Raw genomic sequence first — 22,696 nt, forward strand, 5'->3', positions numbered from 1 at the left:
GCTACGTAGGAGCAAGCAATAAAACTGTACTCTCGGGGGGGGGGGGTTATTTTTTTTTTTTAGATCTAATATTAATTACCCACTGTGACACATTTACATGTAAAAATGGGATAGATGCATTTTTCTTTTCTCGAAAATACCTTTAAAAAATCATAATTATCAATAAAGATTTTTAAAAAATTCAGATTAAACGAGTATAGCTTGATAGAGAAAGTTCGATTGTAAATCAATCGAATCAAATTAGTACAAAAGGATATTTTTGGTAACAACCAAAATGTGAGGTCGAAATGTGTAAGGATCGAATCAACGTGGGGCCGAACTAGTCGGTAATCTTTTTATGTAACGACGAATTTAATTGGATGCTATCTTTTTCATCACCAAATAGAAATTCACGTTTCAAACAACATCAATGTCTAATATCTGCATACGGGCATTGGTGGAAGTATCAGAAAAATGGCAGCGACAAGTGGGTATAGTTCCACTGAATCACTAAATACAAGTATTCAAGAAATTCCTGACCCTTTGAAACAGCTTTATCCTGCTGTAAACGAAGATGAAACCCCTCTTCCGAGATCTTGGAGTTCTAAAGATAAATACAACTTTATTGGATTATCCCAAAATAATCTGCGCGTACACTACAAAGGTAAATATATATTTCGACATACGTAAACAAACGCAATTATCGTGTTCGACAAAATAACAAGACCACAGATACATATTGTGTTAATCATTATGTGGTCAATACATCAGATTGAGTGATCTGATGTCTGCACGTATCTTAAAAATATCTAGTTGTCAGGCGAGCTTCTTTGTTTTGGTTTATTTTTAGAACAGCAGTAATCATAGAGTCGCTGACCCATTAAACAGCTGATTTGCAAAGCCCGTTTGACAAAAATGATTTCAAGCTTTAACATATTATAGCTAGACTGACAGTTACACTATTCAAGTGATGTGCTTTGTGGTAAACATGGTAAAGTGCAGGAGTTGAGTAATACCAATTGATTCCTATTTTTGTCTCATGAATAATTCAGTAAATTTTAATTCGAAAGAAGCTAAAACTAAAGTAAACTGTTTATTGGAATGAGGTCTGTGTTATAACATGGCAGAATGTTTTGTTTAGATGGTAAAATGGCGTTATTTTGAACATGGGTTTTGTAAATGTGCATTTTAAAATACAATATTCTTAAACTAATAAATTTAAGTCACAGGATATTGCTCCCTGATTGTTTTGATATTGAAAATCTCTTAACACTACACAAAGGTGGAAGTTATTTTGGACCCCGATCCAATTTGACTAGTTTGACATGTATATTTATATATATAGAATTGTGGAACATCAATATCCTTAATAGTTAACAGCTTTAATGTCAAATGAGAACGTCAAGTGAAAGGCAAAGATAGTGAACAGTGATCAATCTCATAACTCCTAAAATCAATACAAAATAGATAGTTGGGCAAACACGGACCCCTGGACACACCAGAGGAGGATCGGTGCCTAGGAGGAGTAAGCACCCCCTGTCGACCAGTCACACCCGCCGTGACTTGCTGGTATTCACAAAACCAAACCAAAATTAATCTATACAAGAATCCTAAGATACTATGGGCTTACAAACCATCAAAATTCTTGTTTCGGATATACTTTTCATCATTAACATATTTAAGAAAACTAGTGTGTTTGATCTTCAAGATAAGAAGAGATGACTGTACAGAGTAAAATCAACAAGGAAGTTTTTCAGTTGAGTCCATTTCACTTCTGGTATACTTGGTGAAGGAGTAAGAATTACGACAATCAAAGACAATTGTTCTGGAAACCATAAGAGATGCACAATTTTACTTTGAAAAATGAAAATTAGAAACTGTAAATTTAATAGAACCCCTTTGGGATTCAAACTTTACAGATCACAATCCACTAAGGCCAATGATAAAAACAATTGTGTACTGTATTTAATAAATGTATTCGACCAACCCACCAGAATTAACACAACCCAATTGATTTTTCCAGACTTTGAAATTTAAAAAAAAATGTATCTACTTGTTGATCAGAGGTTATTTTACATGTGTGAAATAACTCATAAAAATAAATTTTGTGCTGTATTTTTTATGTGCAAATAAAAAAGGATATACTTACCTTCCTAACCTACACATCTTGAAATGTGTAGGTCAGAGTTTATCAAACAAATAATATTTTTTCCAGTAACCTTTTAAAACTTGTTATTTGACTAAGAGTCTCCAGATAGAGCATAGTAGTACCAAAAAAGTATAAATTTTAATGGGCAGTGCCCTAGCTCACCAGGTCAAGGAATATTTGGCTTATTTATTCGTAATGCATTTGTGTTTCCAAAGAAACACTGCCATTATTATAATGATGTAGCTTATTACTGTGAATAGATATCTTTTCCATGCAATAACATGCAGTTATGTAAACAACGAAGTGTGGTTCTCTTTGTCTTTATTGGGGGTATGATGGACAAAACCGTTGTAGCTCATAACTTGTGTCATGTAAATTTTTCTACAATATTGATGAGCGTCATTTCCCCCTGTAATGACAACAAAACCACACTTCATTGGTTGTATGTACATCAACTCCAACATGTTTTATGGTCTATGATATATGCATTTACAACCATGTTTAATACTTAAAATGAAGGCACTAAATGGAACAGTGAAGGCAAGTGGTCACAGGCATATTTGATTGGCAGAAGAGTCTGAACTTGTTCCTTTTGTGTAATAATTCATTTATTATGTTAATGGACATTATTTAAAAGAAAAAACAGTTGGCTTTTATTTTGTTTATATATTTTGTGTAAAATGATGTCTATCATTTTCAATATATTAGCAATTGACAGTAGCCCACCCAGATCATGGTTTGGCAGACTGCCAAATCCTGCCAGCTGATTTACGCATCATTGACAGGCAAGGAGAATTCTACTGAATGTGTATTGAACCTGATCATATCAGCATGGAGTGGTCAGTTGTAACCTTCAGTGCTACATTGAATCTTAGGGAAGTTTTTACCTGTGGAAGGGGAAACATTCATTTTTTGTCAATAATGGAAAGGTACCCTCTACCGGTAGTAAAAAGAACCTTGATAAATCCCTGAATGAAGGATAATAGTTGTTGGTCTATCTTACCATTTTAAATAAAAAAGTTTTAAAGATTTATTTTTTTTAAGCTGACAGACAGTAAGGTACATGTAAATTTTGAGGTTAACTTTTTAGACTAAGTGAGCTTACTTATAAGAATATGGCTGTTGTTGTAATTTTTCACATTTTCAACTTGGCCAATTTCAACCTAATTTGCACAAAGTATCCTAGGTAAAGGGGATTCAAGTTAGTTCAAATGAAAGGTCCTACTTTTTTTGGGGGGGGGGGGGGGGGTTATTGGAAAATAGCGTGGGGTGTTAAAATATGAAGATCCACTGAACTGGAAAATCCAATTTTACATTAAAAGTTTCCTTGTGTGGTATATATTCAAGTTGTCCAAATGATGGCCACCAATGACAGGATAGGTGTTTAAAGGTTCAACAGGAAAAATATTTAAATACAAACACACCAGATGCATTTGTCACGCCTGACTGATTTTCTAGTTTGACTTGAGTTGTACACATCTCATTTAGTATTTGTAATGGGATGGAAAACATATGAAAGGATTTTGTAAAATATTATGTATATATGCTCAAATGGACAATAACAAATATAGAAAATTAGTAGGTTTAAAATTCAAAATATTTGAATGATGGTCAGCAAAATTTGAATGTCAGTTGTTGAGTTACAAGAGAGATGCAGAGCTCACAATTCTCTTTGTCATGTAAACAATGCTCATGTCACTAGTAAAGTTTTCGTTTAAAACAGTTTTTAGCTCACCTGAACTGAAAGCTCAAGTGTGAGCTTTTCTGATCGCCTGTCGTCTGTCTGTAAACTTTTCACTTTTTCAACTTCTCCAGAACCACTGGGCCAATTTCAACCAAGCTTGGCAAAACACATCCTTGGATGAAGGGCTTTCAAGTTTGTTTAAATGAAGGGCCATGCCCCTTCAAAGGGGAGATAATCACAGAAAATGCAAAAAAGGGTGGGGTCATTTAAAAATCTTCAGAACCTGGGGCACTGGGCCAGAAGAGCTGACATATACATGAAAGCTTCCTGACAAAGTGAAGATTCAAGTTTTTTTTAAAATCATGACCCCCCGGGGGTAGGGCCACAATAGGGGATCCAAGGTTTACATACAAATTTATAGGAAGAATCTTTAAAGATCTTCCCAAGAACCACTGGGCTAAGAAAATAGAAATTTACATGAAGCTAGCTTCTTGAAATACTGCAGATTCATGTTTGTTGAAATCATGGCACCCGGGGAATGGGATGAAGCCACAATAGGGGATCAAAGTTTTACATACAAATATATATAGAAAATCTTTAAAAATCTTCTTGTCAAGAATCATTGGGCCAAAGAAGTTTGCATTTACATGAAAGCTTCCTGACATAGTGCAGATTCAAATTAAAAAAAAATTATGGCCCCTGGGGGTAGGTTGGGGTCACAATAGGGATCAAAGTTTTACATATGAATATATATAGGAAAATTTTTAGATATGGGGCAAGGTGACTCAGGTGAGCGATGTGGCCCATGGACCTCTTTTTTCAAGTTACAAGTTAATTCAGAACATGAATAAACAGTTTCTAGTTTGTTTGTTTTTCACATTAAAATTGTGGAAAATAAATTTGAAAATTATTGGCTCAAATCGTGTCCATGTCCCTTTAATGTATGTGCAGGCATAGGCAGTAAACATGTCCAAAATGAGTAGTAAATGTGTGGAAAATCATTTATCGTATGGTCTACTGATAGAATGGAATGCTTAAAAATCATGTAGAGATTTACATATAAGAATTTGGAATAACATTGACAAACACACCAAGAAAATGCATCCAACACAGATAATCATTTACCTTGGACTACTGCAATGGACAGAAGATGTACACTATACATTGAAAATGTTCTCTTTACTCCATGTTTTGAGAAATTTCACAAAGTACAATATTATATACTCCCTTTGATATTTCACATAAGTATTCCTTGTGACAAGACCTTTTTGTGAACAAAATTTTTTACCCTTTGACCTTGGATTTTGACCTACTTTTAAAGATTTGACATTGGTCATAACTTCTAATTGGTGAATATTAGATCTTTCATATTGCACATGGGCATTTCTTGTGATAAGATCTTTCTACTGATACCAAGATATTTGTCCTTGTGACCTTGGCCATCTTTGGAATTGGCCTTTATTGGGGGCATTTGTGTTTCACAAACACTTCTTGTCGATCATTGAATATATCAAAGTGGAATATTTTTTTATCCCCCATAATCTGAGATGTGGGGACATATAGTATTTTGGTCTGTCCATTTGTCTGTCTGTATGTTTGTCTGCTAAAACTTTAACCTTGATCATAACTTTTGAATGTTTAGTGATATGGCTTTCATATTTCACATGTGTATTCCTTTGGACAAGACCTTTCTTTTGGTACCAATGTTTGTGACCTCATGACCTTGGAGTTTGACCTATTTTTAAAAAAAATCTTGGCTATAACTTTTAAATGGTTATTGATGGGGCTTTCATGTTTCACAAGTGTATCCCTTTTGACAAGACCTTCTTTTAGTACCATTTTAAAAAAAAAAATTATATTGACTTCAGGACCAACATTATTGTAGAGATCCCAAGCACTAGAAATAGAGCTTCGTCGTTGAGAATGCCCCAGTTCTGTCACTTCATTCACTTGAAAATAAAAACTGTAGTTATGAATTCTGTCTTGGGTTCACATCATGAGTTATGACTGCTATTAATGTAGTTTCCTTGTTGAAGAACCCTATTTTATTTCATGGCCTACACTTGGTAGGATTTTATTTTCACTGAATGTCTGTAAGTAGTAGGATTTTATTCTTCATTTAATACCTTCACTTGGTAGGAATTTTTCTCATATAATACCTGTGCTTTTTAGACTTTTTTGTCCATTTGTGATTTCTAACTAGTGCAGTGATTTTTTTTAAGGCCCATTTTGGGTCCGAATTTCGGCCCTTTCCCCTCCTAAAAATTCTCAATTTTTTCTCAATTTATTTGCATTTTTCCCAATAATAAAATTATGAAAGAAAAATGTATTTGAAAAATATAAACATTCGATGTGAATTATATACATACGACTTAACAAAGAGTTATGGAAATTATGATTTGGATAGAATTGTTGAAAATTTTAGAAGGTAAAAGAAACTTAGATGTGTAAAATAAAGATAATATGATGTTTGATATGATTTTAAAACTTATATACGATAAAATTGATTTTTCCCAATATGACTGAATTGTCGACAATTTTTCCTAATTCGAAAGCCACAGGACCCTTGTGAAAAATGTAGACAAATCACTGAACTAGTGTCCAGTATCACCTGTTGAGGAAATGCTGTCAGTGTTTACTTCTGAATGAGAAAGCATGTACACTGAAGCAGGATGTTATTGTTATGTTTGAAATTTGATTTTAACAACTCTTCTCGTTTAAGGACAAGAACTAATGTTCTATGATATTAGTCATTTCATGATTTGGGCTTCACAGGGGTAACATTAAGTGTAAAATCAATGGAGGAAAATTGAAAATGTAAGATGGATGGCACAACTTGTGGTAAAGCAGAGCAGGAATGAAGTACAATTCCTTCTGTGTATGTAATTAAAGTGAGGTAACAATGAGTACAGTTGCTCACAGTTAATTGATGAAATTAGTGCATTCATGGCTTCCTGGTGGAGACCACTCAGATTTCATTTGTGAATGGTTCAGTTTACAGGAAGTTAAAGAAACTAAATCATTCAAGCCCTCTTATCAAATATTACCGTAGAATCATTCATTTTCATGGGGACCTCCTCTTATCAGATATTACTGTAGTGTAGAATCATTCATTTTCATGGGGACCTCCTCTTATCAGATATTACTGTAGTGTAGAATCATTCATTTTCATGGGGACCTGTTTTCATTGTGTTATAAGGGGAGTAGTATATTCGTGGAGTTTTCGGTTTGAATTGGGGTTTAAAGCGATGACATTCACATCGTTTTTTGTTTACAAACATTTCTTGGTGGAGACATGATAAAATTGCTCATAGTAGTGAAGTTTTTCATTTGACATATATTAAGTTCACACATTTTTCATCTTTAATGAATGAACAGAGTATTTCACTGCTATTTAAATCAATTAATTATTTTCCTGGACAAAAAATAGAGAGTTCATTTCTGTGACCTCACTCAGACAGTACATTGTGCTTAATGTTTTGTCATTTCAGCAGATTATTCCAGATGAGACAAATATATGCAAGGGATTAAACACCATAATATTATTCATTAGACATTATATCTTGTTATTTTCACATCTTAAACATAGTTATTAACAGAAAAAAGACTGTGTACATGCATCAACTGCACTGGAGTTCATTGCTCAGCAATCTTCAACAACATCCAAAATCAATGGCAGGAAGAAATGACAAAAGTTTGGTTAATGAATTGTTTCCTATTATGTTTCTTACGGTAATAAAAATTAGACAATATAGATCATCAAGTGTGTGCTTTCATATGCATTACACATTATTTTAGTATGAATTCATTTTGGCCGATACAAAAATATGTTGATATTAGCAATATTATTGCTTTAATGCATGTTTGAAGGTATGTTTGGGCACAAGTGTTGTGGAAAAACAAGTTGGAATTTTAAAAAAAAGTTTTTTGAGATGGCAATGATATCAAACCGCAACTGTGTACACAAAACCTGCCACACAAATCGAAAGTGTTTATAAAGGGTGGATCTATAGCTCTCTGGACAGTGGTCTGTTCCAATATTTTCCCATAGAGCTACAGATCTACCGCTACACATGTGCATATACTGTGATAAACATAGACACAAAATGTGAAAAACGTATAAATTTTAAAGTTGAGTAAAATCTGTAGCATTCTCTTTCAAAGGTTGCTTATGAGTGTACTACGTGTCACTCTCAAACCAAGGTCAAGGTCACTTTGAAAAAAAAAGACGAAATACTTGTCTGGGCCACAGCTTCGATTTGAACATACTTTATTGTATAAATAAAAAAGGAATTGGTTACAAGTACTAGCAGCTTAGAAAACCTCTCCCAGCTAAGTTACTGAGAGATATTACTGATTCATACTTTGTACAAAGGTTGCTTTTGACCAGAAACAAAGGAATTCAACATTCTTTTTTTTTTTTTTTTTTTTTTTATCTTAAAAGGAGATCCAGTTCTCAGATATTTAAGATGCACACTTGCATCTTCTACACATTACACTTCTAAATGTATGCTCTACTTTTGTGATTCTCAAATGACTCTTAATGTAATACCCATGGGCCTCTACTTAATACAAATGACTCTTAAAGTAATACCCATGGGGCTCTAGTTAATACTTGTTTTAGCTCTCTGTAAGAAAGTAACAATTGCTTGTTTCATGAAAAATCAAAATTTGTTTTTAATATTACAGGTGTAGGAAAGAACCACAAAGATGCTGCCAGTGTGAGGGCCACACACCCCATCCCCCCATCATGTGGAATTTATTATTTTGAAGTCAAGATAATCAGCAAAGGGCGAGATGGGTAAGCTCATCTCTTACACCAGTAATGTGCATGCATGAATCCAGAAAGGGTGGGTGTTGGGCCCCCCTGAGATTTATGAGAACTACATATTTTGTTCTTTTTCTTTTCTTTATTTCTTCTATAGATTTAAATTATCAAATTTTATACACCCCCAAGTATGGGTTGAAATTCCCCCTCTCATTCTGGTGAATGTTGTCTATCTTGACTGAAAATTTAGTCTCCATAATTAATATGATGAATGTGCAATATGCATGGCTTTATATGTGTAAACAGATCCAGCTGTGTCTTTAGTTTAAGTGTACTTTCTGTAGTGAATAAGTAGTAATGTACACATAGATCATCGAACAATATCTGCATTTATGTAGTAATATCTAACCTCATTCAGGGGCGTTGCCTTATTTTCATCACATGACTGTCTGCCATTATAATGGTGTTAATGCAGCATTTCAGCTGGATTGGTGCACCGTGACCTACTTTAGGGCTAAAAGTAGGCCAAATAGTTTTCCAGATTTTTTTGTTATGGATACAGGTATTGCCCTGAAATGTAGTCACAACCTTCCTCTCAGAGAAATACAAATTCAGTTTGCATTTCAGCTGGATTGGTGCACTGTGACCTACTTTAGGGCTAAAAGTAGTTCAAATAGGCCTAGTTTTCTGGACTTTTTCTCATTATGGATACAGATATTGCCCTGAAATTTTGTCATCACTGTCTGACGTGCATTTGATGTACCGTTTGCAGTACTCTTTTTGCTGGATGTTATTGAATGAAATCCTAACACAGTGTCTGTCACTCCCTCGTTTGGAAAGCATTATGCCAAATATTGTGGCTTCGATACTTTGTTAGCATCTCAATGGCAGCCGACTTAACCGCCAGTGTTTGGGAAAGAGCGATAACTCTTACAAAAAGTCCCTATCTAATTGTCTATATAATTGGATAAAATGTCTGACTGTTTGATGAGAATACCAAGAGAATCCTGATTAATTAATTCATACCAGAGCATTCTATTCGTTTGTCAGAGATGAAATCCCATCAATCAGTAGAACCAGCATCTCTGCCATGTAACTGTACATGTGTCAAAATTGGACTGTCAGTTAGGGACTGATTTTATTTACCCACAAGGTCTTCAAAACTTCCCAAGATTGAAATGCTGTAAGATTATAGAATCAGTCAAGGAAATTCATGTGTGTAGTTTGTGTGTCAGTGAGGCATTTAGAATGATATTTTGTTTCCATTCCAACAGCTCAGTGTGTAATATGACAGTTTCAATCATCTGTGTTAGTCAGCATTACAGGGTCTTTCGTGTCTGCTGTGTAGTTATATTCTGTCTGACTGCAGATAGAACTCGCTGTACCAGAGATGTAAGGCTCACAGGCTTACAGAGCTGCTCATCAAAGGTCTATAGATTGCATACAAGTCCTAATTGAGAAATGGGAGGTGTTCTTTAATGTCACCTGTCTTTAGAATATTCACTTCTCTTTCAAGGTTAAATTGTTAAGTTCTGTTACAAGGTTGTTGACGCACTTGAATGAAGAGCTGCTATATTTATCACACAATCAGAAACTGCAGGTCTGTTACATCTCAATCTGTTGAGCTGCTATATAAAACACACAGGAAAGAGAGGGCTCTAAACAGTGTGTATTATTCATACTCAATGTTTATTGACATGGCTGTGTAATTAGAAAGATAGGATAGCATGTAAATAGTGGAGGATCTAGGTCAATAGGACCAGGCATTGAATCATTGTCTGACCATAGAGTTGTCATGTGATCAGGTCAGTGATCCCCCAGCCAAAGGTCACACAAAGAGGCAGAATAGGAGATGCATTTACTTTTTTCTGCGGTAGATCTGGAATGTGCATGATATTGAATTGTTGTCACACCCTGTTATTTTGAATGGAAATGCATTTGTTAATGATTATTCTCAGATATCAATCTTGCCAACCTCAACTAATTATTTTACATACGTTGCAAAACCAATGGTATTGGACAACCATATCTGTAAATTACTCATTAATCAAGGGTTGTTGAGTAAATTCAGCAATAGAAAGCAGTTCATTAGGTTAAGTAAACTAGAGCAGTGAGCTATTCTTTGTCATTTTTGTAGCAAGATGATTGAACAATATTTAATACAGAATAGGATATATTCTATTTCTAATTCAGAGCCCATAAAGGGCACCAGGAGAATTACATAAAGAAAGAAAACCAAGCTATAGTTAATATAAATTGAAACACATTGACATACATATGAGTTTGAAAAGAAATTTACATTGAGCAAATTTATGTAACAGCTAGAGGGAAGGAATATAATAATAATTCAGGTAAACAAATGGAGCTCTTAAAACTGAACAACTTGTGTATTGTGAACAGAAGTGTTTCTTATAGCTTAAGGTCAGAGGTTTCCTCTGTATTTATCATACCTTTGGTGCATATTAAATTTTTCATTTTACTTGCATAAAAGTCAAATTGATATTAGTTGAAAGTATATATTCATGTCTGATATTTTATTTTAGGAGTATGTACTTTTCATTTCATGATAATTCATTTTTCTTTCAGATATATGGGGATTGGATTATCAGCTCAGGGAGTCAATATGAATCGATTGCCAGGTAGGAAAAATTCAATCCAACTATGAGATAACCCAGAGCATGTTAGTCTCGCTATTCACAAGATTACATTTGCTGTGTGATGAATTACCTTGAAAACTACACATGAACTGGCCATATTTGGAGTTTGTCCTTTGTTGTTCTGTTTACAGGTTTGGCTTACATTGTAGGTCCAAGTGCAACTGCCCTGAGACAGAATAATGTTTGTATATCATGTGTACAAAGAAATTACACCATGTCCATTTAAAAAAAAAAGGATTATTCGAGGTCTGCCCATATTACATGTTAGAATTTGGACTTCGAAGGAAAATTCCTCTGAGAAGACATTTGTATTTAAACAAAATCACCATAAGTAGAAGAGATATTGACATGTATGGCTTCATTAAATAGGAATGTCAAAATGACTTACCTGGTCATAAGTCATACAGAGACTAGTGTAACATATATCCCTTGATTTCTAGTAAATACTTAATACTACATACTTACCTGTAATAGTTTCTTAACTATTGACACGAGTTTAGTATCAGGGTAATGATGGTGCACTGGGAAAGAAGGTACTGTATTGATTAAAATCATGAAATGTAATTTGAGCGGTAATCAAGAATAGAAATACTGAAACTGTCAATTTGTAGGATGGGATAAGCATTCCTATGGTTACCATGGAGATGATGGCCATTCATTCTGTTCCTCTGGAACTGGTCAGCCATATGGACCAACATTTACAACAGGCGATGTTATTGGTTGCTGTGTCAACCTCATAGACAACTCCTGTTTCTACACAAAAAATGGAATCAATTTAGGTATGAAGATTCAAAATCTGCAGGGAAGCATTTTTTTTTTTTTTAATTATATGGTTTGAATTGAGGTATCTTGGATGATTAATGATTTGTTTATCTTTTGTTTCAGGCCTTGCATTCACAGACTTGCCGGTAAAGTGTTTTATAGATCACAAGATCAATAACTTGAGCATACATGATACACAGCACATATCTTCTAATTTGAGCATCCATGCATTTCAATGATGAAAAAAAGAGTTCTTTTAAATTACATTTTTAGGTCACCTGAATTCATTCAGGTGACCTATTGCTATCTGTTTTTGTCCGTCGTCGTGCGTCGTGTGTTAACATTTGAACATTTTCAGCTTCTTCTCTGAAACCCCTGAACCAATTTCAACCAATTTTGGCATATAGCATCTGTGGGTGAAGGGGAACAAAAATTGTGAAATTCGTGGTCCCTGCCCCCCTGGGGCCTGAGGGGTGGGGCAAAAACCATCAAAATGAGTGTAATTTTAAAAAATCTTCTTCTTTACTCCTGGACATCAAGAAGCCAAACTGTGGGCATAATTATAATGAGCATTGAGCCCTCTACCAAAATTGTGAAATTCATGGCCCCTGGGGCAGGGGTTCTTGTGTTAGGGTGGGGCTCTATTGGTCATATAGTGAAAATGTAGAAATTCTTTGAAAATCTTCTCTGTCTCTGGGTATTAAGTAGACAAACTAATAGCATGGTAATGATGAGCAAGGATGCCTCTTTATACCCCCCGCAACAAGTTGTGGGGGGGTATACTGGAATCGAGTTGTCCGTCTGTCCGTCCGTCCGTCTGTAGACGCAATGGTTTCCGGGCTCTAAAGCATTATCCTTTCCACCTACCGTCACCATATCATATATATGGACTACCCATGGGATGAAGATGTTCCCTATCGATTTTGGGGTCAAAAGGTCAAAGGTCAAGCACACTGGACATCGAAGTAGCAATAAGGTCAAGCACACTGGACATCGAAGTAGCAATAGGGTTTCCGGGCTCTAAAGTGTTATCCTTTCCACCTACAGTCACCATATCATACATATGGACTACCCATAGGATGAAGATGTTCAATATCGATTTTAGGGTCAAAAGGTCAAAGGTCAAACGCACTGGACATTGAAGTAGCAATATGGTTTCCGGGCTCTAAAGCGTTATCCTTTCCACCTACAGTCACCATATCAAACATATGGACTACCCATGGGATGAAGATGTTCCCTATCGATTTTGGGGTCAAAAGGTCAAAGGTCAAGCGCACTGGACATTGAAGTAGCAATATGGTTTCCGGGCTCTAAAGCGTTATCCTTTCCACCTACAGTCACCATATCATATATATGGACTACTAATGGGATGAAGATGATCCCTATCGATTTTGGGGTCAAAGGTCAAGCGCACTGGACATTAAAGTAGCAATATGGTTTCCGGGCTCTAAAGCGTTATCCTTTCCACCTACAGTCACCATATCTTATATATGGACTACTAATGGGATGAAGATGATCCCTATCGATTTTGGGGTCAAAAGGTCAAAGGTCACGTGCACTGGACATTGAAGGAGCAATATGGTTTCCGGGCTCTAAAGCGTTATCCTTTCCACCTACAGTCACCATATCATACATATGGACTACCCATGGGATGAAGATGTTCCCTATCGACTTTGGGGTCAAAAGGTCAAAGGTCATGCGCACTGGACATCGAAGTAGCAACACTCAGAAAAGAGGTAGTTTATACCTATTACCAACACCCTGTGGGAGATTGGGGTAAGCGGGGGGTATTCTTAGTGAGCATTGCTCACAGTACCTCTTGTTAAAAATTGTGAAATTCATGGCCCCTGGATCAGGGGTTCTGGTGCTAGGGTGGGGCTCTATAAGTCATATAGTGAAAATGCATTATTTCTTTGAAAATCTTCTTCTCTGTCCTTGGGTATTAAGTAGACAAACCAATAGCATGATTATGATGAGCAAGGATGCCTCTTTCAAAATTGTGAAATTTATGGCCCCTGGGTCAGGGGTTCTGGTATTAGGGTGGGGCCCTATTGATCATATAGTGAAAATGCATTTTATTTCTTTGAAAATCTTCTCCTCTGCTGCTGGGTATTAAGTAGACAAACTAATAGTATGATAATGATGATCAAGGATGCTTCTTTCAAAACTGAAATTTATGGCCCCTGGGTCAGGGGTTCTGGTGCAAAGGCGGGGCTGACCACATAGCTATTCAATGTTTCTTCCATCCAAAAGTAAAATTCTTATATTTAAACACAAACCTAATTCAAACATTGGAAGGTTGTTACATGATTATCAGGTGACCTATAAGGCCCCTGGGCCTCTTGTTAATTTCATCTATTATGTTCTGGATATAATTTAAGTAAATTATATATACAATGCAATAGAATAAAATAGAGAATATTTTTCGCATACTCTTCTGAGGCCCATAGGAAGTAATTTCAGGAGGGGGTACAAAGTTTCATTGATTCTACTTGAATTTTTTTAAGGTTACAGGTAAGGCATTGGCTGCTCACCCCTCCACCCCCCCCCCCCCACCCCCCCTCCACCCCTTATTATTCTAATGGTCCTGCTTATATTTTGTGGGGATGTATACATGTATTGTTATATTTTCAGTCAAACCTGTACCCTACGGTGGGGCTCCAGACCCCAGGAGAAGTGGTGGAAGCTAACTTCGGACAGAATCCTTTTGTCTTTGACATAGAGGACTATATGAAGGTATGTACTGCTGTAGAATTAGACAATATGTAATGCTAAAAACTGGGATGGCTTATAGGAGTAGGACACCTGAATATTCTTTCTGTAGGCAAATGTTGGGCACAAAGTATCATTATGCATCAAGTCTTTCTGTATCAAATCTTTCTGTGTGCATCAGATCTGTAATAAGCAAGAACCCATAGGTGACATACCTTTATTAGCTTACCTGAGCTTATCCTGAGCTATAAGTTTTGAGCTTTTCTGATCACCTTTTGTCGGGTATCAGTCTCTCCATTAGTCTGTAAACTTGACACATTTTTGATTTCTTCTCCAAAACCACAGGGCCAATTTCAACCAAACTTGCCATAAAGCATTCTTGGGTAAAGGGTACTCAATATTGAAAGTTTCTTTAATTAATGAGTGTAGATTGAAAATTGTTCAAACATGGCCCACAATAGGGGATGAAAGTTTTACATTGGAATTTTCAACTTCTAAATATTGTTGTACATGTCCTCCACTTTTCATCTACATCAAATTTCTCTGATGTAGCATACCTCCTTAAAAAGGGTCAAAATCTTTTTAAAATCTCTGATGAAGAATAGCAGGGCCAAGCTGACTCAGGTGAGCATTGTATCTCATGGGCCTCTTATATAAATAAATTGTATTGTTAGGACCAGGATCACATGTTAACATTGTATTTGTTGTATATTTTCAGGAGTGGCATATGAAAACCAAACTGACTATAGAGAGGTTTCCTGTTAGTGACAAGAAGGGCGAGTGGCAGACTGCCCTACAACAGTATGCATGATGGTGTCTTTTGCTTTTAGAAATACAAGTCTTTAATACATTAGTGGCCTTTAATTGAAATGGCACATCCATCGTCCTTGAATCAGACCCTACATGAAGATAACTGACCTTGATGATGGTTTCATTGTAGGATTGTGTCTACGTACCTGGTACATCATGGTTACTGTGGCACAGCTGAAGCATTCTCTAGATCTACTGGACAATCTATAGAAGAAGACATGTCCTCCATCAAAAACAGGCAAAGTAAGTCGTAGATACATATCTCTTTCTCAAAGCTCAAGCTATGTACTGTGTACTAGAAATTTAATCTATCCAAGTGTAAGACTTGAAATTAATCCTGAGTGAATATTCTTGAGCATCCATGTGTAAATAATTTGATTTTAGGAATACAGAAGTTAGTGTTAGCAGGTCGCATGGGTGAAGCAATAGAGACAACACAACAACTATATCCTGGATTATTAGAGAGAAACTTCAATCTACTGTTTATGCTCAAATGTAGACAATTCATAGAGATGGTGAACGGAACAGACACAGAGGTTAGAGGCCCAGCAATCCGCAGTCCAAAAACACGACATGGGAGTGGATCAAACCGTTCCAGTCCCAACATGAGCCCAGTACACCACACAAATTCATATTCACAGAAAAACACACCAGTAGGATCCCGTGGCAATAGTCCTAATCGACCTATAGGTGTCAAAGGTCATAGTTCAGGTTCATCTTCACAAACCAGTCAAAACTTACAGATGTCACAAACAAACAATCAGAACATGGGTGAATTAAAGACAATATCGGAGGAGCATTTGAATCGTGCGAATTTAGCTATGAATGGTTCAGAATGTCACATGATTGAGGATGACGATGTGGAAATGATGGATGGACTGGTGACAGAGACTAAAACATTCACAAATGGAAATTCAGATGGAGCATACATGAATGGGAATAGTCACACATGCAAACTGGAGGACATGGGTAACTGAGGCCATTTTTTGATTAGTTGTTTCACAAGAATTGCTTTAGGTCTCTTTAAGTTACTCAGGCAACCTATTGCTATTAATTATCTGTGTCCATCGTCATCCACCGTGAGTTAACAATTTAACATTTTTAACTTCTTTTTCATAACTACCCTTTCAATTCTTTTCAAATTTGATATGAAGAATCTTTGGGAAAATGGGGACATACACTGTAAATTTCAAAAATTTTGCACCCCAAGGTCTTGAGGGCAGGGCAAAAGCTGTCAAAAATTGTCCAATTTTCAAAAATCTTCTCTATACCTGCACATGTGTAAGAAAAACTAAATGGATAGTCATGTAGAGCAGGAAGGCCTCTACCAAATGTAAATTTCATAATCCCCGGGGTAGAGGTTTTGACTCCAGGGCTGGGACAGACTTAGCATATTTAGAATTTTATAATCATTCAGGGACTTTTTAGGGTCTTTATAAGACTGAAATTTGTCCCCATTTCCAATGCTGGAAAACAGATGCTTTCCCCAAAATAACACCTAAAGATTTCTGATTGATGATCCAAAAAAAGATTGGAATTCAAAAAGTTGTTCGTTTTTATGAAGAACTCATCACATTGGATACTTCTGTTATTTATTTACCCATGTTTGTAGCTTTATTACAATTGGTATTCAGTGAATCTGTCAATGTGACGAAAATGTCACTAATCTAAAAATACTATCATTAGAGGATGGTAAAAACAAGAAGTGTATATTTTTATATTTCAAAACTAAAGATAGATCTTGAAGTGAGGATTCCATGTCCCCCGACAAGTAACCAGGTGAAAAATCAACAAGACACTAAGTGGGAGATTGAACATAGTCATGACAGTGACAAAAATCTTTAAATGGACCAAATTCCAAGGGTTTTACTTAGATTTCAGAGAATATGTAAAGAAAACCAGAGTATTAGAAATGTTGATAAATTATTTAAGTTCTGATGATTTATTTGAGGGGAAAAAAATTGTTATCTTCAGTTACCACTTACACTGGAGATTGATGCTAATTTCCTTTTGTAAAATCTAATTAGGATAGTATACAAAGTAAAGTCTTTCATCAAATTGTTGAGGGTGTTTGGGTTTTAAGAAAACATCTTGTTTTATACTGATGCTGAATAGTAAAATTTAGCTTAGATATACAGAACAGAAAAATTATGTCTCCCCTCTTTCAGGGGGAGATGTATCATTTTTTAACTTTCTGTCTGTTTGTCTGTCACAAAATCTTGTAAATGCTTCTCCTCCTATAGCTTATTGGATTGACTTGAAACTTTGTACAATGCTTCATTGCCATTTGTAGATGTGCATATTGTCGGGACAGGAGGATCCAATTATTTTCCTAAAGGTTATAGTGAATCTAAGAGGGGTGGAGGATGTAAAATAGCTTGTGAACACTTCTCCTCGTATATGGTTTATCAGATAGATTTGAAACTTTGTACAATGCTTCATTGCCATTTGTAGATGTGCATATTATTGGGACAGGAGAATCCAATTATTTTCCTAAAAGTTTTAGTGGATCGATGTTAAAATAGCTTTTGAATGTTTCTCCTCCTATATGGCTTATCCGATAGACTTGAAATTTGGTATAAGACTTCAATGCCATTTGCAGATGTGTATATTGTAGGGACAGAGAATCCAATTGTTATCCTTAAAGTTACAGTGGATCTGAGGGGTAGAGGGGTAAAATAGTTTGTGAAATACTATTCCTATAATGCTTATTGGAGTTCATATTGTTTATGTTCCTGTTCATGCTTTCTCCTTCATACCATGCAGTACATTAAGGGGAGGAGGTTTCAGTTAGAGCACTTCCAATTTGGGGAGCTGGGAAGACATTTGTTTTTCATAAAAACAATGTCTAGTTATGATAGATTTTGCAGCCCTTGGGGCTAGTGATACTTTTAACTAATAATCAGGTGACCAATAAGGCCTATAGGCCTCTTGTATAGGAAAATTTGGGTCAGTTTATTGAATAAGAAAACTTAAAAGAAAATAAGTTTTGAAATTATAATGAAGCCACAGAAGATGCAGAATGCTATGCAATGTAAAATGTAAATGTTCTTGTAATATTCACGCATCTTCGTACATGTGTACCTCGTGACAAACCATGAAATAGTTTATCAATGTATCACAGAATGTATTTACTGTAGAAGTGGTTATGCGTGGAGGAAATTTACACTAATTATGCAGTCGTGTAATAAGTGCATAAATTTTCCCCACGCGTATAGTCAAAAATATTTGATATAATGTGTATTATATTCAGTTACAACATATTTTCCCCCCACGCATAATGTTGGACGTGGAAAAACGTGTACTTAACCCCCAGCGTAAATAACCACTTCTACAATATATTCCAATAATTACATTTCCAATGTTTTTGCCTTTGATGTCTTTACTATTTGTAAGGATAGCCATTTCCTCATGAATGCAGTGCAGATTTGAACTTTGAATGTGCAAATGAATCTAGATAAACTTGATATATATATATATATATATATATATATATATATATATATATATATATATATATTGACAGCTGGCAATTCTGACAGAAGTGGAAGTAGAATGTTAATATACAAAATGAATTTTATTTTTGAAAATACATGAGAGTATGACCTGTTAACGCTTCACGCTGGCCTACTTTTCATGAAGTGCTAATCCACTTCATGAAGTATGCTAGTATAAAGCATTGCAGTTCATGCCTTCATGTATTTTCAAAAATGAAATTTATTTCTTCAACATATTTTTATCACCCATTATCAGAGATTCAGGGCATATAGTTTTTGGTCTGTTTGTCCATTCAATCTCCAAGCATACTATGCTTTCATTGTGACATAACGAGTTGAAAGTTTTAGCTTTCATAATTACAGAAAAATGGTTGTTAAACGAAGGTAATAAATCATTAAAGGAAGATGTCTCTTAATTTTAGGGTCATGAGGTAAAAGGACAAGGATACAGAAAACTTTCTCCCACTATGTACTGTGGATTCTTAAATATATGTGTAGAATTTTTTATCACGTTCACGTAATTTCGAGAGAAGCATCACTCGCAAAATAAAATAACTTGGTTTTATTTTTGTTTTGCTTAAATACATGAAAAAACTCTTAATCAACAGTCCTCTTGCAAATTTTTGTTTTGCTTGAATACATGAAAAAACTCTTAATCAACAGTCCTCTTGCAAATTTTTGTTTTGCTTGAATACATGAAAAAACTCTTAATCAACAGTCCTCTTGCAAACTTATGTTCTTGCTATTAGACGTTTACGAGTCACGTCACGATTTTAAGTACACATGTAAAATAAGAATCTACAGTATTTTATGTTCTTGCTATTAGACGTTTACGAGTCACGTCACGATTTTAAGTACACACGTAAAGTAAGAATCTACAGTATTTTATGCAAAGGTAGTGGTCAGTTTAACTTGGAAATGCAGATTTGGGAAAAGAACATAATCACTCCTCTCTTACATAAATTAATTCTGAGTCATTCGTACTAGTACATGTGATATATATAAATTAAGTTCTCTGTGGGGCCCTTCCTAATTAGGTCAGTTTTAGTTCTACAATATGAGTGTATTATTGTCCCCACCATTATGTGTAAGAAAAGGGGGTCTTATCACTGCACAGAGAGCCACAAAACAGAGCACCTTATGTTATAGAACCAGTTAAAACCAGTATTGATCAGGGTAAACCTGCTGTAGCTTTTTTTGTCAATTTCACCTACATGTATGTGTTTTTGGAGTAAGTGGTAAATTTCAAAATATTAAAACATTTTTCTTCAAGGATTAAAATTACTGGTATTATTTTCTGTCATTGTGCAACACTATATTTGTATTTCTTACATTGACAGACGTGGATGTCCCTTCAGGTAAAAGGCAGTTGTGTGGGGGATCTCAGGCAGCTATAGAGAAAATGCTACTGTTTGGGCGAGAACTTCAGGCCATGAGTCAAAGACTAAAACGCGAGTTTGGCAAAAATGACAGCAACAACAAATCTATACAGGTGAGTGGCATGTAGATGAAATTCTTTTGTTTTATGCAATATATACGTATTTATTTAATTTGTCTGTGTAAAACAGACTGGTATTTTTATTGCATCATGATGATTGAGGAAACATAAGGCAGTGTGTCTAAACTGATACCTATATGCAAACCACAATATATTAACCTTAAAGGGAAAAGCAACCAAAAAAAATTTTACATGATAAATGATAGGATTAATTATATGATAAAGATTTGTGATACTATTCTGTTGATATACGGCCTAGATAAGCTTCAGTACTAATTTAAAACATTTAAAATTGAAATTCCCGCCATCTATAGAGGCTGCCATGATGCGGAACTCTTTTGTATTCAAGACCACAAAAATCAATAATTTTGACGTCACACCTTCTACTCCGGTTTTGATGAGATCACCAAAGATGTGCATGTGGTAGATTTTAGGAATACATTTTAAATAGGTGGATGCCTTCCTGTCAAGCAGTTGATTACACTAATGTGAAGGGGAGATGTGAAAACAGTTTTCCCCCCGAAATTCCTGACCCAAAAAAGTTATTTGCAAAAGAAAATACTATGTAAACTGTGGATCATGAACATTTGCGTAATGACAAGTTTAGCCGGGTTTGAGACATTTACATATATGAAGAAATGAATACCATCTGCATGGTCTGCGATTCGACTGAACGTTTTCTTTTCTTAAATTCTTCTTGCGAAAGAGCGGGCTTAAATCTATACGGCTCCAAACTTAACTGTTTGTGACTTGTCATGTTTACAGTGCAGCTGATGAAATAAACCGGAACCGACGGTGTGACGTAATATATTAAACTTCAATGGCCATTCTCTTAACGGCGGGTAATTTGAAATATAAGATAGATTAATATGATTTAATTGTTAAGCAAGGATTTTTGTTGTTAAAGACTGTCATTTACGATATCAGTAATACTTGACTCATAAAGGCAACAATGTGGTTAGGGTTGCCTTTCCCTTTAATGGCATGAAAAATGTTTGTCTTGCAAGTATATCATTACGACATGAAAAAATAAGATTTTTGTTTTCATTGTGTTTTAGAAAACAGGTATATCAGTTTATATTATGCATTCTATTACATTCAGAATGCTGTGTTACACAGAGCTAATCTGTCACATTTGGAATGCATTTAGTTTCATTGTGCTCCAGAGAGGACGTATATTAGAATAACAGTTTGCATTCTGTTATATTTAGAATGCCTTTAGTTTGCTGGCATACTCCGATCCATGGAACAGTCCAGTAGGATACCAGTTAGACCCGGTGCAACGAGAGCCAATTTGTGCTGCCTTAAACAGTGCTATATTAGGTAAGACAAGAAAAATCATCGACACAAGCGTAAAATTTGGCCGCTACTTCTTGGTGACCATCCAGACTATTTTAAAAGCACGAAAGGTTTCCATTGAACGTATCAAATATTGCAAAGCAAACCTTTTAGAGACTGTCATGATTTTATATAAAAGGTTGTGTTTTCCTGCAGTCAGTCTTTCATTTGGCAAAAAAAAAAAATATGTTTGTTTCCCGTTATCAAGGCAAACAAAAAATTCAGGTAGGGAGTATGTCCTTTCTTTAGGGGTTGACTAGACCCAATGTAATTAAAATCAGATCTTCTCTAACGAGGATCTGACAGCATTGCATTTGAGGTCATCTTATTGACCCCAGTCTCATGAATAATGCAATAAATATTTGACCAATAACAATAGCTTGACAAAGAATTAAGGACCAATCAGGAATCGTTTTACTTAAGCATATTCAGATTGCAAGTTCACAAAAAGTGGCAACGATCCATGAAAAGTTTAAACAAATTCCAAATATCAGCATTAAAGGAAGAGCAAAAGAAGATCTTAGATATTACACATCCATTATCGTTAGAATATATTTTCAGTGTTCTAACATCGCTCATGGCTGCCGCCATCTTCAGTTATTCTCCCGTGCTTCACGTAATTATTAACGTGTATGATAAATACCAAGTTTCATGTTAGCGAAAGCCGTTATTTGATTGGTCAAGTGTGAAAGGTGAATTAACATGGTCTCAAATGCAATGCTGTCAGATCCTTCTCCAGTGTAACGGTTAGAGAAGATCTAATATAATTAGATTGGACTAGACCAAAACTTTGTGTCACAACATTACAGATGGACTCGTATACATGATGAGAAGTATGCTAT

At 35.4% G+C, this 22,696-nt stretch overlaps 1 protein-coding gene across 1 annotated transcript in view; it reads left to right on the top strand.

The window, feature by feature from the left end:
• Positions 1-331: 331 nt before the first annotated feature.
• Positions 332-22,696, top strand: part of LOC125667277 (ran-binding protein 9-like) — a 24,104-nt gene continuing 1,739 nt past the window's right edge. Inside the window, exons 1-11 of the mRNA XM_048900699.2 lie at positions 332-643; positions 8,502-8,613; positions 11,167-11,219; positions 11,849-12,016; positions 12,123-12,145; positions 14,634-14,735; positions 15,430-15,512; positions 15,652-15,764; positions 15,906-16,490; positions 20,359-20,510; positions 21,728-21,839. Coding sequence (XP_048756656.1) covers positions 454-643; positions 8,502-8,613; positions 11,167-11,219; positions 11,849-12,016; positions 12,123-12,145; positions 14,634-14,735; positions 15,430-15,512; positions 15,652-15,764; positions 15,906-16,490; positions 20,359-20,510; positions 21,728-21,839 — 1,693 coding nt within the window. The 5' untranslated portion in view covers positions 332-453. The remainder of the gene's footprint in view (positions 644-8,501; positions 8,614-11,166; positions 11,220-11,848; positions 12,017-12,122; positions 12,146-14,633; positions 14,736-15,429; positions 15,513-15,651; positions 15,765-15,905; positions 16,491-20,358; positions 20,511-21,727; positions 21,840-22,696) is intronic.

Source organism: Ostrea edulis, chromosome 1, assembly GCF_947568905.1.
Source record: "Ostrea edulis chromosome 1, xbOstEdul1.1, whole genome shotgun sequence".
Taxonomy (NCBI): domain Eukaryota; kingdom Metazoa; phylum Mollusca; class Bivalvia; order Ostreida; family Ostreidae; genus Ostrea; species Ostrea edulis.